Source organism: Dromiciops gliroides, chromosome 3 (genome assembly GCF_019393635.1).
Source record: "Dromiciops gliroides isolate mDroGli1 chromosome 3, mDroGli1.pri, whole genome shotgun sequence".
Classification (NCBI taxonomy): Eukaryota; Metazoa; Chordata; class Mammalia; order Microbiotheria; family Microbiotheriidae; genus Dromiciops; species Dromiciops gliroides.
This window is the reverse complement of record NC_057863.1, coordinates 449,442,670-449,460,410: the sequence shown is the minus strand read 5'-3', so window position 1 is coordinate 449,460,410 and position 17,741 is coordinate 449,442,670. Positions and strand designations below refer to the sequence as shown.

Genomic DNA, 17,741 nt, shown 5'->3' with positions numbered 1-17,741 from the left:
AATGGAATAATTGTTTTTTTTCAATTGGAGGAAGATACCATTCAATTCAATTAAAAGACTTGATATGCCTTTTATCAATTTCTCTCTCTCTCTCTCTCTCTCTCTCTCTCTCAATAATCTATTTCTATCTCTGTTTCTATTCATAGCACTGTTCTGGGCACTGGGGATACAAAGATGAAAGAAAGAAAAAGAAAGGAAGGAAAGAAGGAGGAAGGAACAAAGGAAAGAGAGAGAGAAGAGAGAGTGAGAGAGAGAAAGAGAGAGAGGGAAAGAGAGAGAAGGGAAGAGAGAGAGGGAAAGAGAGAGAGGGAAAGAGAGAGAGGGAAAGAGAGAGAGAGAGATAGAGAGAGAGAGAGAGAGAGAGAGGGAAAGAGAGAGAGAGGGAAAGAGAGAGAGAGGGAAAGAGAGAGAGAGAAAGAGAGAGAGGGAAAGAGAGAGAGAGAAAGAGAGAGAAAGAGAGAGAAAGAAAAAAGAGAGAGAGAAAAAGAGAGCAAGAGAGAAAAAGAGAGAAAGAAGAAGAGAGAGAGAAAAAGAGAGAGAGAGAGAAAGAAAAGAGAGAGAGAGAGAGAGAGAGAGAGAGAGAGAGAGAGAGAGAGAGAGAGAGAGAAGAAAAAGAAAGGAAGAGAGGAAGGAAGGGAGAGAGGGAAGGGGGAAGGAAGGAAAGAAAGGAAAAGAAGAAGGTAGCTCAATAAATTGAAAGGAGCAGATTTAGGTTTCAATCTACATAAAAAAGAGGTCCAAGAAAGGAACTATCGTAAATGAGGTAAGACAAACAGAAAATGTGCTTCTTCTTGCATGAAGATTTCTACTTTGACACCTTAAATGTCACCATATGTTTTCTTTAGTTTAGTACTTTTTGGGAAAATGTACAAGATGTATAATTTGATTAAGAAAAACATTCATCATCCAACTTTTATAACTCCATATTTTAATAGTTTATAATTTTAATAAGTAAGATCAATGATATCTCCCATGTATAATCTAACTATAACTGATATTATCTATCTATTTAGAATTGCCCCAACACTTGGAAAATTTAGTATATTTGTTAAATCTTTAAACATTATAAATATTATCATACATATAATTGCCTTATCATTTGGAGAAACTAATATATTTGTTAAATATTTATACATTAAATATTTGAATATTTTTAACATTTTTAAAAATTTAAAAAATATATTAGACTTTCCAAATGATAGGACAATTATCATTAAATCATCATATCCAAGAGATTACCTGTTGTTTTGGTATTCAAGGAAATAGAAAATATGACAAGTATATATATAGCCTTACCCATACATATGTAATTTTGGTGTCATTTTCCCCCCATCACAGTGGCACATTCTAGATTGCTCAATGACTTGAAACCAATACAGAAAATGGACAAAAGTTTGAATTTTCTGTTCCCTATAAAAAAAATACCTCTGCCTAACTGACAAGTGGAATAATTAGAGCCCTCTAATCATAATATCTTAGAGTCAGAAGGACTTTACAGAGCATCTAATTGAATCTCTTCCTTTTTTTGATGAGGAAAAAAAGATGGAATGACTTGACTAGGACAGCAAATCAAGTGACTAGAAGAGCTGTACTAGAACTTAAGCTTCTTGATTCCCATTTCAGAATACTTTCCAATGTACTGCACTTTAAAATCATGCAATCACTAATTTTAACATAAAATAACTAAAGAGACAAATAGATATTGACAGTGATGCTGCTCTAAAAATTACATGCCCTTTTCCCCCCTGAATAAATTGTTTCTAAACTTAAAATCAATTCCATTAATGGGTTTTAATAATTCTGTAATCTCAAAAGAGAGGAAGTACTGAATTGGCCAGTACCACAGACCAAAATCAAGACACCAAACTGAGGAAATTCAATGTTAAATTTACAATTTTTATGGAACATGGTAATTTAAAAATGAGATCACTTGGTAAAGGGTCTGGAGCAGAGTGGCAATATTCTCTTTTTTTAATGACTTAGCTCATAATTAAAATCCAACCCTGCCTCCCCCTTAAAAACAGAAGCTATATCTCTTGACTAAATGCTTTTCTATTTCAAGATTAAATAAAATTTAGATTCTTTTGCTATTAATATTCTGATTATTACATCTACATATATGTATATATCCATATACATATGCCTTCTAAAGACTAGAAAGTCAATTAGGAATGATATATCTCTCTCTAATCAGAAGAAATAATTTCTTGTCTAAAACCTACCAAGACTGTCAGAATTCTAGTTTTATTCAAGAAAGGAAATCTTATTTCCATCTAATTTAAAACAAAAAAGAAATTTAAAGACTTAAAATTGTAAAACTGCAGGACTCGAAAATAAGTGTGGACCCAAGAGAGTGGAGGTTTTTATGATTCAATGTGTTTTCTCATTTTCTCAAAACACTAACCTCATAAATTCACTGACCACTTCTCTATTTTCTTACATTAATATTTTGAAAAGAATCTCCAATAAACATACATTTAACAAAGAATGAGAATGGTTACACAATCAATATCCATTCCTATGAAGCCTAGCACACTAGACACTTGTGTCTGCTCAAATCAGCAGGACAAGAAATCTACTGCATATTTTCTGAGTTTACAATTTCCATGACTTCAACTTTCTAAGCAAAGGTCATCCTTTCATGACAAATTTGAGGTTTTAAAACAACAATTCTATATGAATTGCACAAGGGTTCCCCCAACCCCCAAAAAGCATCTGAACACGTTTTCTCCAAGTGTTTATTACTTAATTTGTAAATGGTTAAATCAATGTTAATGAATTTTTCCAAATCAATTAATAGCTGGGGCCAGGGATCACACAGAGCAAATTCAGACCTCAATGGCAAGTTTTGGAGAAAATGTAAAGCAATTGAAAGGGGGAATTGGAATGGAAAGTCTGACTATGATGTCCTACTGTGACACTCAGATTAACCTCTCCACTCCCTCCCACCCCACTGCACATTAACTAGTCACAGTGAAAGGATTAAAGGTAGCAAAAGGGGAAATACAGTACCCATTATAAAGGGTTGAGGGGAGGAACCAGCGCTCCACCCCATCCAAGTTGGAGAAAGATTATCCTATATAAAATAGAAATATATAGTTTGTTATTAGGAACCTGATATGACAGAACATTTGGTGTTAGTTGTTGTAGATGATGCTGTCAGTTTCCCTATTGATGAAGTCTAGAGTACTTTTGAAAAATAAGGCATTTATCTTAACAGATTTCTTAGATCAGGAAATTAAATAAATACAAATTTTATGGTACTATAGATATTTAAAGACATCAATTCTCTCAGTTCAATTTTACATGTTAAAGAATTTGGACTGGAAATTTGAAATACAATAAATGTATAAAGCTGTCAGCCAGAAATGTGCGTCAATCATGCAAAACTAAAAGTGCCAGTATGATGATAATTGATAGATCACTTTATGCCTCCTTGTCAAGCATTGTAAAACATGCTTTATTCAGTGATGCTACACGTAAGCACATGCTTTGAAATGACCAAAGTATAAATCCAGCAAGCAAACAAAAAAGGCTGCTTTTTTATGCTTAGCATACAATTTTGCAGCTACTTAGTAAATTTTTTGCTACAAGAATTAGAATTAAGAAGAAAGTATTTGAATATATTCAAAGCTCAGTTTCTGGATAGAATCATCAATCATCATCTTCTCTATCTGGGTCTCCACAGTGAAAACAATTACAAATGGTTGAAAAGAGAAAAAAAAAACCCAGTTAATTGAAAAGGCCATATGATGTTGGGCTGAAGTGGATAGAAGTTTTAGTGGTGTGAAGATCCTATTGCAAGATGAGACTATATATATGTCTAACCCTGATTTATTGAAACTAATTTCTTTACTTTTCCTACCAGAGGCTACTAAGAGATTACTTTTTTTCCCTTTTAGTTAAAAGTATAAAATCATTAAAAACAGATGGATTTTTAGAGAGCCCTTTATTAATGAATAGCAAGGAAAACATTGGCTAAAGATACCCTACAGATGTATGGTTATCTTAATATGGGCAATACCTCCCTAGAAATAGGTCAGCAGCCATCTGGTATAGTAGATACTAGAGAGGCACACAGATGTTAAAAGACTTGCTCAGGATCTCTCAGCTAGTAAGTGTCTGAGGCTGGATTTGAATCTAGGTTTTCCTAACCTCAAACTGAACTCTACCCACTATGCCAGGATTAAAGAAATGTTTTAAAATTAAATAGAATTCTGAGTCATTTTTTGTGATGATTTTCTGGCATTTTCTAGCAATGATATCATCATAAAAGAAATATTTGACTCATGAGTTTATAAATGATTTTAGGTTTTAAACAAAATGATTAGAACATACAGAATTTAAGATATGACAGCTTCAGATTTGTAGTGTTGTAAAAAAACTCAGATTCTATACAAAATTGAAATTTTCCCTGGTGGAAAATAAAACTTCAGAACAAAAAGAAATTGCCAATCCACAATAAAATAAGACATTTTTAAAGTGTAAATAATGCCAATTGTTTTTCATGGATAAACATAAGTTAATGTCAAAATTTCCTGTACAAATCTCTTTGTGAAAATATAATTACCTCTGTGGGAAAGTGAGTAAGACATTCCTATTATCTTTATTGTGCTCAAAAGCTAGTGTCTTCCTGATCTGCTTAAATTAGTTCATGAGTTTATATGGAGTCACATTTTTAAAATTAGTCTTAGAGAACAGAGAGCCTGGTCCATAAGAAAACAATCTATTTCACCAACTGTGTTTTATAGAAATGTAAGTGGAATAGATTTTTAAAACATCATAAAGAGTCTTTAAAAGACTATGCCTTTACAATAAATGAAAGGAGTATGGGAACACACACAAGTAAAAATATAATAGATTTTTTTTTTGGCCAGGATGCTGGGCAGAGAGTCTTCAAAAAGAATGTAAAAGAAAATCAGTTTACTTATATGATATTGGTTGTTTAAGGGCCATCTTTCAATAACAAATTTAAAAAAACTATCCAAATTATTTCATAGTTATTTGCTGATGAGAAAATCAGACATATTTTAAAAAAATATATTTGTGACAGCAAAATATGGGCACCTCCAAAAGTAATGTAAATTTTAGATTTATAATTATTGGGGAGGGGCAGGGCAATGAGGATTAAGTGACTTGCCCAGGGTCACACAGCTGGTAAGTGTCAAGTGTCTGAGGCCAGATTTGAACTCAAGTCCTCCTGAATCCAGGGCCAGTGCTTTATCCACTGCACCACCTAGCTTCCCCCAACTTAGCTTAGTCCCTTTTGGTGGGGCAGGGAGTAAATGAGGGTTAAGTGACTTGCCCAAGGTCACACAGCTAGTAAGTGTCAAGTGTCTGAGGCCAGATTTGAACTCAGGTCTTCCTGAATCCAGGGCTGGTGCTTTATCCACTGTACCACCTTGCTGCCCCTAGATTTTTAAAATTAATCAAAATACTTCAGTTGTAAACTTAAGCTATAGCTAACATTAAATAATTCAAGAGAAAAACGTTTTTAAAAAATTGTAGCCAATATTTAAGCCTAGCCATGTTAACACCTGGATATTTTCAATCATCAGCTGCTTTGGCTTTTGTTTGTTTTTAATTTTTGGTCTAGAGCTGTAATTTCTTTGAGGTAGGAAGCACCAGGTGAGGAAACTCCCTCTACTAATGCAGATCTACAATTATTTAGTTACTTATTGTCTTAGTGAGTTGCTTAGATACTGAGAGATCAAGTGACTTGTCAGGTCTGAAGAGCCACTATGTGACAGAGGCAGGACTTGAACATAGGTCTTTTTGAATTTGAGGTTGGCTTCCTAACCAATACATTACTCTGCCTTTCCTTTGGGATCATAGAGGAAGGAAAAACAACACTAATGAAATATTTTATGTTTGATACCGTTCAGGCATTATACAGATAAAGCTAGTTAATTGATCATTGACCAGAAAGAAGCACATGATTTAGAATTCTCTTAATTCACCACTAGGGCTGGATAAGTAACTATAATAGTAAGTATAACACTCTTCTTATTTGTATTGGCTAACAGAAAAACTCTTGACATTGACTAAAGTGGGTAAAGCAATTTCAATGAGTCCAGTGATGTGTGATCACTATTAGTATCAGGAAAAGTCCAGTCTTTTGCATATCTCTGAATGGTAAATATGCAACAGATAAGAGGAAGAGTGTAGCATTTCTGCAAAGATTTGCCATTCCTTTTACATGCATGAGCTCTTTCTACTGCATGCATTACCCTAGTTTCCTTTGTTTGTCTTACCCTCATTCCCTCAAATCTTGATAGGGCTCTAAGAGGTCTCAGAGCTCTTAGTGTTCTGAGGGATTTAATGGCACCAAGTTCTGAGTAGCCCAAGGCATTTGCTGTTAAACTAACCAAAGAGACCTGTACAGAAGAGAAAAGCAATGTATTTCTTTTAATTTAGAATGACTTTTGCACATATGACATGATAATATGAGTATTGGCTTCTAAAAAAGAAAAATTGTGGAATATTTTGGGAAGTCATGAAAGAAAATATTTTTTTCTTTAAGAAAAAAATTCTTTGATATTTGGGAAAGAAAAGTGATTAATTAATGCTTGATAGGTCATCTTATATGCATCTTATATGCTTGATGGGTATCTTATAAAATCCTCTACCAGTAAATGTCAGTGGAGTAAGTCACCTATGTAAAAGAAACAAGTAAAAAACATTTTTTTTAAAATAGGTGAAAACTATAATTTTGTGTTTTTTTAAAAGGTAGCTGACATTCTGTTCCTTATTTCTTCAAATCCTGATTAAATCTCATCAATTTGATTGTGGCCCATTGGCAAAATACAAGGACTGATACTTCAACTAAAATTAATGCATTCACTCTATTAGTAGATGCAAATCTACTTTTCTTTGGAAACATATTTAACCCAATCTTCTAAGTGATTAAATTCCTTTTATAGCTTGACCTTACCTTTGTGTTTGGCATTTCATTTCAACCTATGGAGAGAATAAACTCTAACAACGTATCATAAAGGCATAATAACATAAAAATCTATTTAAAATTCTGCTATATTAATGAGTGAGAAGCTAAAATGCAAAGCTTTCTGAGTCTGGTGGAAGGCATTGTTAACTGTTGTTTTTATATTTTCATTTAAATATCTATTGTCTTTAAAGAAAGGAATAGATAAAACTCTGCCTATAAGTGATTGTTTACTATTCCTTTTAATTATACTGTTCACATTTTTATAGTGCTTTAAGGTCTATATAGCATTCTGACTCCAACATTGTGACATCATTTCGGTCCTTTTTGATTATGGAGGACAATGAACAAAGGAGCATTCATAACAATCCTAAGGAGGGGAGTAGCATAAATATTTTATTCTCAGTTTACTGATGGGCAAACTGTTGGTATGAATATTCCCTATACCAACTCAGTCAGTGTTCTCTCTATGATTTGGAAGATGTTATTTTGAGAGCTGAATCTCTCCATCCTTAGTTAGGCTTGTCCTCAGCCAATTGATATAGAATATTCCAACACTTATTAAAAAATAAAAAAAAAAAAGATTTGTGCCAAGATGAATGTGTAAATTCTATAAATAAAAAGACAAATACATATACCTACATCAACAATCAAGAAGTCTAACCAACACCAGGCATTAGTGAAATAAGTTTGATAGCCATATGCCACCCACTTTAGAAGCATTTCTAGAATGAAGATGTAAGTGAAAACTTTGTCAGCATATTCCAACATGATTTTAATAGTCTTTCGCTGTTCAATATAAATGTCTTCAAATGCCTGTTAAAAAAAAAGGTATACAATTTAGTATTCATAGCATATTATAATCTGTAAGCTAGATTGAATGGTTAGGAGAAAATTTTTTTAAAACCATAAATAATGGCTTATGTTATAGAGCATTCCAAAATTTGTAAAGTGCTTTTTATACATTAGCTCATTTGATACTTACTATGCCTTTGTAAGGAAGGCGCTACTATTAATACCATTTTATAGAAGAGGAAATTGAGGTTTGGATTACCCTGAGAGGTTAAAGGACTTGCTCAGGGTCATAAAGATAGTAGTGCTCAGCTGGGATTTGAATCTAGATCTTTCTGCCTTCCAGTCCATTTCACTATCTGCTATTGTCTTTAGAACATGTGTGTGTGTGTGTGTGTGTGTGTGTGTGTGTGTGTGTATACACATATATAGATATATAGAGATATATAGAGAGAGCATGATATGATATAGCACAGTACTGATATCATTTTGTGGTTCAGTCATTTTTCAGTCAGGTCTGACTCCTTATGAACCCATTTGGAGTTTTTTTGGCAAAGATCCTTGAGTGATTTGTCATTTTCTTCTCAAGCTTATTTTACATGTGAGAAACTGGGACAAACAGGGTTAAGTGACTTGCCCAGGGTCATACAAATATTAAGTGCCTCAGGCAAGATTTGAATTCAGAAAGATGAGTCTTCTTGAGTCCAGGCTTAGCACTCTATCCACTGTACCATCTACTTGCCCATATGTTTTCATGGTATATTATAGTATGGTATGGAAAAGTATGGTAAAGTATGCTATAGTATTGTACAGTAAAGTCTGTATAGTATAGTATGGTATGGTAGGTTAAGGTAGGGTAGGGTGAGATAAGGTGGGCTGGGGTTGGGTATGGTATGGTATGATATAGGATGACATTGTATGGTATATAGCATAGAGTGTAGAGTCGGTAACATTTTGATATTTTAAAAAATGACTTCTTTCTGTGGATTATTTCTTGGCCTCCACTTACTCCATCAACAGATGGGATGTAGGAAGGCTCCCTGCTAATGCTGGTTACTGCTCTTTTCTTTCCAAAGGCCTGCAGATGTCCAGCATTAAACATTTTGGGTGAAATGTGTTTATTACTAGGAAAGTCAAGAAATAATAAGAAAAGGTAAGCTTTCAGTAAATCAACTTATAACTAACAGCTTTATTTAAGAGATTACTCTAGATTTCACATTTTAATTAAAAATAGAGATGAGACCAGAGCTCAGCTATCCAGATTTAATATTCGTTTATCATTTTTCCCCATTTTGCTACCCATCTCTTAGTCTTTTTTCTGCTTATTAGTACTACCATAAGGTAAATAGATAAAGTTAAAGCAAATTAATATCCTACCTCATAAAGTAATATTTACGACACACCCTCCCTCATCCACCTTTACTACTCATACAATGCAATTGATAGTTTTTATGCCTCAGAAGAGATGAATGCATGACTTGCTATGATGAATTGGAATCGTACATCATCTGCAATACTTAGTATAGTATCTGCTTCTGTGAACCTCTCATCCATGTTTTCTATATAGGAATAATTTAATTTCAGTTATTGGTAGAACATGGAACCCGAGAGATATGACTTTCAGATAGGATTATATTCAATGTGAAAAAATGCAGTCAGATTGAAATCCTTAAATCTCAGGCCTCTATCACAATCACCAGTTTGAAGAAGAGAAAAAGGCCATCTAACTTGATGGGCTTTTTTTGCTGGACCTCATTGAAGTAGAACCACATTTTTAGACATCCACAGGATCATAGGGTTTAGAGCTTCAAGACATCTTAGAGATCCAACTCCTTTAATTTACAGATAAAGAATCTAAAATCATTCCATATTTACTAAGTGGTCCTTTTTTCCCTATTGTTTTCTGTAATACTATATCTTGAATTTCTTGGGGAGGAAAAATCTAACTCACTCAAAATGTTGATTGATTTTGGTAAGAATGAAACACTTGCATATTAAAGGGAAATAAAATCTTTTAATGAGCTACTTAGGCATGTTGCCCATTGTTTATTATCATCAACATTTATTGTTTCCTGAGTAGCAGGAGAATACTGAACACAATACTAAATAGATTGCGAAATGGTCTCTAAGGACTTAGAGGCTCCATCCCCTAAATTGCTCAAAAACAGAAGAGTACAACTATGAATATATTCTTAAACCTAGGACCTCACATAATGAACATATTATTAAATATATTATTATAATGTCACAACTTTGTCTATTTTTCTAACAAAGTAGGAGAAAAACTAATCATTTATATCCATTGGGTGAATGTGAAGACATTTTAAGAACACATTTTCAGGATTAGCTACTTAAAGTACACAGAAATAAAGAATTAGTTCATTTAAAGAGCAGGTGTGGAAAATATAGGTCCAGAAATGGATTTGTAGGCTGTAAATTTATAGAGAGGAAGATTTGAAGTGTGATTATAGTAAGAAACATTTTGGGTGTGAATATGATTTGGAACCAAATTTATAATTTGAAAATTCTGGGAAATTTCTTTTGTATAAAATAATTTAGCTTGATGCTTCACTCACCAGAGCACCACTACTGAGGAGAATCATGAAAACAATGAAAGTCTCAAACCAGTTATGTTCAACTATCCTGAAGCAGGTTTTTCTCAGGTTCCACCACTGTTTTCCTCTGCCTTCTTCCACGCTGACTTGACAGCATTTGAACCTTCGCACACAGCCTGTAGGGAATAGATTCATACATATAGACCTGAAATATCTCAAAGCAAAGTAAATAATTTGGACACCTTCTTTCTTAATCATTTAATTAGCATTAACTTTCCTTAATTTTCTGGGTTTAATTCTCTATCTGCTTTCAGCCTTACCATAAAGCTTATGACATTTGACATGTGAAGTAATAAAAGCAAATTATCAAAAGCAAGTTACCAAGTGAAACTGGCAATAATAAAGGCAGCTCTTGAGTCTCCTGACACATTAGGAGCATAGACTTAGAGCTATAAGGGACTGGAGGAGACATCTAGTCCAATTGCCTTATTTTCAGAGATGAGGGAACAGAAGACCAGAGAGAAATGACTTTAAAAAACAGGTAATAAGGAGCAGAGACAAGATTTGAACCCAGGTCCTATTACTCTGAAGCTAGAACTCTTTCTGCTATTTGGATTTTCCTTAGGAGAGTTTAGGGCATCATTGTAAATAATCTTTCAAAACTGCATGGATCAGAAAAATATGATTGACACTGGCACCCCCACCCATTTGTCAGTACTTTCCCCATCTATTTCTTCCTGTTTGTTTTGATATCATCTGAAAATTCAGTTAATAAAGTATTTACTGAGCACATACTACATACAAAGACATACTACTATATACTAGATACCCTAGGGATATTAGGTGTGATGAAGGGGAGCAGGAAATAAAGACACAGTTTAATAATAATAACAGCATTTATAGAGGGCTTTTAGTTTTACAAAGTGCTTTAAATATGCTATTTCACTTGATGTTTACAACAACTCTGTGAATCAAGTGCTATTATCATCCCCATTTGACAGATGAGAAAACTAAGGTAGAGAGAGGTGATTTGTCTAGGGTCGCACGTTTACTAAATATCCGAGGTAGGATTCAAACTCAGGTCTTCCTGACTCCTAATCCAGTGCTCTATCCACTATGTCACCTTGCTCATTTAAATAAGAGTACAAGAAAGAAACAGAAGTTCATAAAGAGAAAATGGGATGAGCCTTGAGGGTAGATAGGCAGAGAAGAAAAGAAAGAGCATTCTAGGCTGATAAAATAGCATGAGGTAAAAGAATGTTAGTCCATAAACTCTAAAGGTCCAGTAGGCTCAAATTCCTATGAAAACCAAACAAAATGGGATTAAAAATTCTAGGCATGGTGTACTACATTTATCTTAAGCTTACTCTCTTATTTTCAAAAGGCTCATCTCTTCAGAGTCAACTAATTGGTACAGTAGAGAGAGTTCTGGACCTGAATTCTAGAAGATTGAGTTCAAATCCTACCTCAGACATTTATTGGCTGGGTGACCCTGGGGAAGTCACTTAACCTATGTGTGCTTCAATTTCTTCATTTGTAAAAAGGGAATAATAGCATCTACCCTTCTGGGTTTTTTTTTTGTTTTGTTTGTTTTTTGGGTTTTTTTTTTGCGGGCAATGGGGGTTAAGTGACTTGCCCAGGGTCACACAGCTAGTAAGTGTCAAGTGTCTGAGGCTGGATTTGAACTTAGATCCTCCTGAATCCAAGGCCAGTGCTTTATCCACTGTACTACCTAGCTGCCCTCTGGGTTGTTTTTGAGAATAACATGAAGTAATATTTGTAAAGCTCTTTATAAACCTTAAAATGCTATATATATGTTAGCTATTATTATCTGCTAGGCTTAATTAGTATTCATTTTCATAGTTCATCTAAGGAAAATGACAAAACAAGTATGCTTTACTTTACTAAAATGGGGTACAAGTATTTTGTCCAGTTTTAATGCATAGTCATGTCTATAAAACAGATTCTGTTAATGAGAATTCAGACTTGTCTTCAAAGTGCCAAAGAGTCCTAAAGCTCTCCTTTTAAAACATTTTTTAAGGAAACATTAAATCAAACATTTGGGTTTTTGGGTTTTTTTTTTGCTTTAAGAGAGAACACGTTTGCTTAATATTTGGTCCAGTTCTTAGCACATAGTAGATGCTTAATAAATGTTTCTGATTGATAGTTAAGATTCTATCTAGGCATTTATAATTAAGGCAGGAAATGCCTTAACTGTAGTGACAGATGTCAATTAAGAAATTGATTGACCTTCAACAAGATAAAAAAGATGCATTCTGAGGTACAATGTTGTAGCAAATTCTTTTGAATGCACTGACAAATGGTGTTTTCCCCTTTTCGTTAACCTAAATATGTACCTCTGCTCCAGATATGTCCCACTGGTGTCTCAAAGTCAACAAGTCCATAACTATCTTTTTAATTAGTTCTTCCCTCTGATACTACTCTATCTACAATGGCACCACCATTTATTCACTTAATCTTTTATGTTTGCCATATTGGTATTATCTTTGATTCTTCCCTCTCCCTCTCCTCTCACATCCAAACTCTCAGATTCCTGTACCTTGATTGTAACTTTGTAATACCATTCACATCCATTGCCTCCTTTCTACTCCATAACCATAGTATAGATGCTTATTACCTCCTTCCTAGTACTTTTACTTCCCTTAGCTACATTATAGCAGTGCTGATTAATGCAAAAGCATTCTAATGGGTCTATCTGTCTCTCCTCTTTTCTCTCTTCAATTTAGCTTTCCTACCACTACCGTATTCATCTTCCTTATGCATCCATCCAGTCCATTCATTTAAATTATTCTATACTCCAGGGTCTAGCTTCTTAAACTGTCAGTCACGACCTAGTATGGGGTCACATAACTGAATATAGCAGTTACAAAAACAATAAAACAGTAAAAGGTTATGAATACCTATTTTATATGCCTATATACCCGGAGTTGCATAAAAATTTCTTGGGCAAAAAGGGGTCATGAGTGGAAAAATTTTAAGAAGCCCTGCTGTAGACAGCTGGACTACTCTGTCCCTCAAACATTTCTTGGGTCATTTTGCCTCAATTCCTTTGTTTATGTTATTTTGTATGCCTAAATCGTCTTTCTCCTTACTAAATTCCTAGCTGTCTTTAAAAAACCCAAATCAAAGGGAAATTGTTCCATGTAGTTTGATAATCTTTATAGTTAATGGTCTCTACTTCTGGCATCACCTAGGACTGTTGTAGCTTGGGATCAAATGTAAATGTCTCTTTTTGGCAAATGAAACCCTTCACAATCTATCTAGACCCACTCCTTCCAGTCTTATTTCACCTTATTCCCCCTTTTTACACTGATTCACTGGCCTACTTTCAGCTTCTTACGCATGACATTCCATCTCCTGTGTCTGGACCTTTAAATACCCTATTCACCATCCTCAAATGCTTTCCTTCTCCCCCCACCCCCACCCTTTACCTCCAGGAATTCCTAGTCTCATTTAATACTTCCTTTGTGTCCTATTTTATAGGATGCCTTTCCTGAAATCCTCCCCAACTATTAGCATTTCTCTCTCCCCTTCCAAATTATTTCACTTTTTCTTCATATCTATATCTCATTCACTTATCTGTGTTTGTTGTTTTCCCCAGTAGATGTGTGCCTTTGAGGGAAAGGGCTATTTAGTTTTTGTTTTTATAAAACTGTCCAGTATAGTGCCTGGAACATATTAGATGATTAATAAATCCTTAATGAATTCAGGTAATATAAATTTGTATTTAAATATTGCATATTATTATATAATATTATTTATATAAGGATAGACAGCTGGCTTCAGAGGAAGAAAAATCCAGGTTCAAGTCTTATCTTTGTGAGTAACCCTGATTTAACCTCAGTGCTCTGGGCAACTCTCTAACTGGAATTCTTAACCTGGAGTTCATGGACTTGTTTTAAAAATATTTTGATAACCATATTTCAATTTAATTGTGTTTTCTTTAAATTATATGTATTTTATTTTAAGCATTTAAAAATTATTCAGAGAAGGGGTTTCACCAGATTATCAAAGGGGGTCTATGACACACAAAAAAGTTAAGAACTCCCTGTTCTAAGATTGTATGTTGTGGGGCAGCCCTGAATTCAGGAGTACCTGAGTTCAAATCCAGCCTCAGACACTTAACACTTACTAGCTGTGTGACCTTGGGCAAGTCACTTAAACCCAATTGCCTCACTTAAAAATAAATAAATTTTAAAAAGTAACTTAAAAAAAAAAGATTGTATGTTGTAGAGAAGGTGTCTGTCTGCATTGGTAGAGGGAGTTTCCTCACCTGGGAGTTCCCTATGCCAAAGAAATGACAGTTTAAGCTCCTATCCCTATCTTTTTTATTGTTTGTGTGTTTTTCCTTTCCTGGATCCATCAGAGGTAAGATCAAGTCTTCTCTAAAATTTGTATTTCCCTCAGCATGTTGCACAGTGTGATTCACACAGTAGATGCTTAATAAATATTAGATTGCTTTTCAGCTTGACACATAAGTAAGTAGTTCATGCCTTTGTGAGGGAGGAGGTAGACAGATGGATAATTTTATTTCCTAATACGTCATCATTGGAATATCCCAGGTTACTATGCACCCAGTTCCTTTCTTTTCTTTTCTCTTTCATACAATAAAACAAATGGTTCACTCATTTACCTTCAGTGAAACAGGCTTCAGGTTCGAGGGCTTCTTCAGGTTCTGCTACAGGCTGTTCCTCTTCAGGATGCCCGATGTCTACAGTGCTGCCTTCAGATGAGCTGCTGCTCTCATTAAGTTTCTGCATAGAAAGGGCACATAACAAAAGAGACCGCTTTATTTCTGGTAACTAACAAATGGCCTAGGCAAGAAGGAGTACTGCTGTGGAAGTGCCCTTCTCGTGCCAAGCTGTAAAATCTTCTTTGGGGAGTTTCCTGGAAGTTAAGAGAGTTAAACGTGAAAGGTATACATGAGGAGGTGATCAGCTTCCCATCAGAATAGTGAGAGATGTTATTTCAAAGTTCTAATATTAGTCAGCATCATTTACTCAGTGTCCATCATGTAGAATATATTGTATTAAGAAGTATTGGGCCAAAAAAAAAATGCTGCTATAAATATTGGGGCAGCTAGGTGGCTCAGTGGATAGAGCACCGGCCCTGGATTCAGGAGGACCTGAGTTCAAATCCGGCCTCAGACACTTAACACTTACTAGCTATGTGACCCTGGGCAAGTCACTTCACCCCAATTTCCTCACCAAAAATCACTTCACCCCAATGGCCTCACCAAAAAAAAAATGCTGCTATAAGAAGTATTGGGGGAGGGGGAAAAGAGGAAAAGAGATAGGGAGAGAGAAAAAGAGACAGAGAAAGAAAAAGATACAGAGACAGAGACACAGAGATAGAGAGAGAAAAAGAGAAACAGAAACAGAGAAAGACAGAGACAGAAAAAAGAGACAGAGGCAGAGATACTAAGACAAGAAATGGAGTAGGAAGGAGAGGGGAAAGGAAGAAAGACTTGAGAATGACATCAGTTATGTTATTTTACATTTTAATGATTAATTTATGAATTTTTTTCTTCAGCTCATGAATAAATTCAGTGGCCTACTTTCACTTTTCCTGGATGGATGAATAGAATCTTAGAATGTTAGAGCTGGAAGGGAACATTAGAATTTATAGAGTCCAAGTTCCAAACTTTATGGATGAGAAAATTGAGACTCACAGGGACTAAGCAACTTGCCTAAGTAAACAGTGGAGCTTATACAGGGTTGGTCAAAAGTCATGAAGGGGTCTAATGTTTTAATAGCTTTTTGAAAATCATTTTTTCTGTATTTTTCATTTTCCAGATTTGATTTGTCACTGTAATGTAAATTTGTTTCCCATATATACGCTATATGATGCTATGGTATTGCAAATTAAAAACAAAAAAAGGACTTATTAAATATTTGTGACTTTTGGCCCACCCTGTACTCAAACCCAGTTTTTTTAAGCTTTAAGTCCAGTTTTCCTCCCCTTTCCCATCACTATACTGTACAATAGGACTTTATTATTATAATGGATTTCTGCAAAGTTCATCTCATTCTTTTGTTTTCTTTTGCTTAAGCCCAATTCTTTTATCTACAGGTTAAAGATTGTGCTGATGGAGACCTGAGAAAGCCAAAAATAAAAGGTAAGAAAATTCAATTTGATTTTTTTTTTGCAGGGCAATGAGGGTTAAGTGACTTGCCCAGGGTCACACAGCTAGGAAATGTAAGTGTCTGAAGCCAGATTTGAATTCAGGTCCTCCTGAATCCAGGGCCAGTGCTCTATCCACTGTGCCCCCTAGCTGCCCCAGAAAATTCAATCTGATTTATGACAAATTATCTATAGAGAACATAGCATATTTCCAAAGGCATGCCAGTGTGCTCTGTGAAACTAGAAATGGGGGAAATGGCTGAAACAACAACTCTTAAGAATGACTTTCATCAATTTTAGATAGCATTCATAAAATCCACATACTTCTTTCTAGAAATTTTAAAAAGGTCAGTGATGCCCGAAACTGAATGACATATGCGCTTATCTATTTGGATAAGAAAGAGTATTAAAAAATCCTGGATTATAAAATTTGAAAACTTTCTATAAATTTAAAAACTTTTTTTTTTTTAGTGAGGCAATTGGGGTTAAGTGACTTGCCCAGGGTCACACAGCTAGTACATGTTAAGTGTCTGAGGCTGGATTTGAACTCAGGTACTCCTGACTCCAGGGCCAGTGCTCTATCCACTGTGGCACCTAGCTGCCCCTCTATAAATTTAAAAACTTTTAATGAGGCAAATTGTTTTACTCCTTGAAATAACAAATTAAATACAGTGTGCTAAGATAGCTATTATAATCATATTTTTTGTTGCAAATTCATCATATAGAAGAAAATTATGTAAAAGAAAGTCAAAGCTATTTAAATATACACATCATTTAATAATGTAAATCAAGCAATTGAATCCAAATCCATATTCCCTGATAACTTTTAACAAATTTCAGAAGTCACTGTCTATACAGATAGCATGATTGATATCTTCAAAATTAAGAGAATGCTTAATACCCATAAGGAGTGGAAAAAAAGGTACTTATACTAATAGCTAGCATTTGTAGAATGCTTTAAGGGTTTACAAAATGTTTTATGTTTATTATTTCATTTTATCCTTATAACTCTATAAGTTAGGTGTTACAGATGAAGAAACTGAATCATGGGTTAAGTGACTTATCCAGGGTCACACAGCTATTACTTATTTGAGATGGGAATTGAACTAAGGCCTTCCTGACTATAACTCCCACACTAATTTCATTGAAAACACTTAATTGCCTACTTACCAAATTGTGGAAGTGTAATTGAATTGTTTTACATGTTTTGGACAGATTAGAAACAAAGCCAATTTTCCTCACAGAAATGCTAGGTCAGAGATGAATGCAAATGTTAAAGGCTGCTTTATCAATATTATTTCATGAAC

The 17,741-nt window shown here is 34.5% G+C and overlaps 1 protein-coding gene across 3 annotated transcripts in view; it reads right to left on the bottom strand.

Annotated features, from left to right (window-relative positions):
- The window catches only part of LOC122751490 (sodium channel protein type 1 subunit alpha), a 209,111-nt gene that overhangs the window by 32,383 nt on the left and 158,987 nt on the right, over positions 1-17,741 (bottom strand). For all 3 annotated transcript variants that reach the window (XM_043998558.1, XM_043998559.1, XM_043998560.1), the window contains exons 19-22: positions 14,945-15,065; positions 10,312-10,466; positions 7,586-7,759; positions 6,255-6,377 (exon numbers count right to left, since the gene is read on the bottom strand). In XM_043998558.1, coding sequence (XP_043854493.1) covers positions 6,255-6,377; positions 7,586-7,759; positions 10,312-10,466; positions 14,945-15,065 — 573 coding nt within the window. The remainder of the gene's footprint in view (positions 1-6,254; positions 6,378-7,585; positions 7,760-10,311; positions 10,467-14,944; positions 15,066-17,741) is intronic.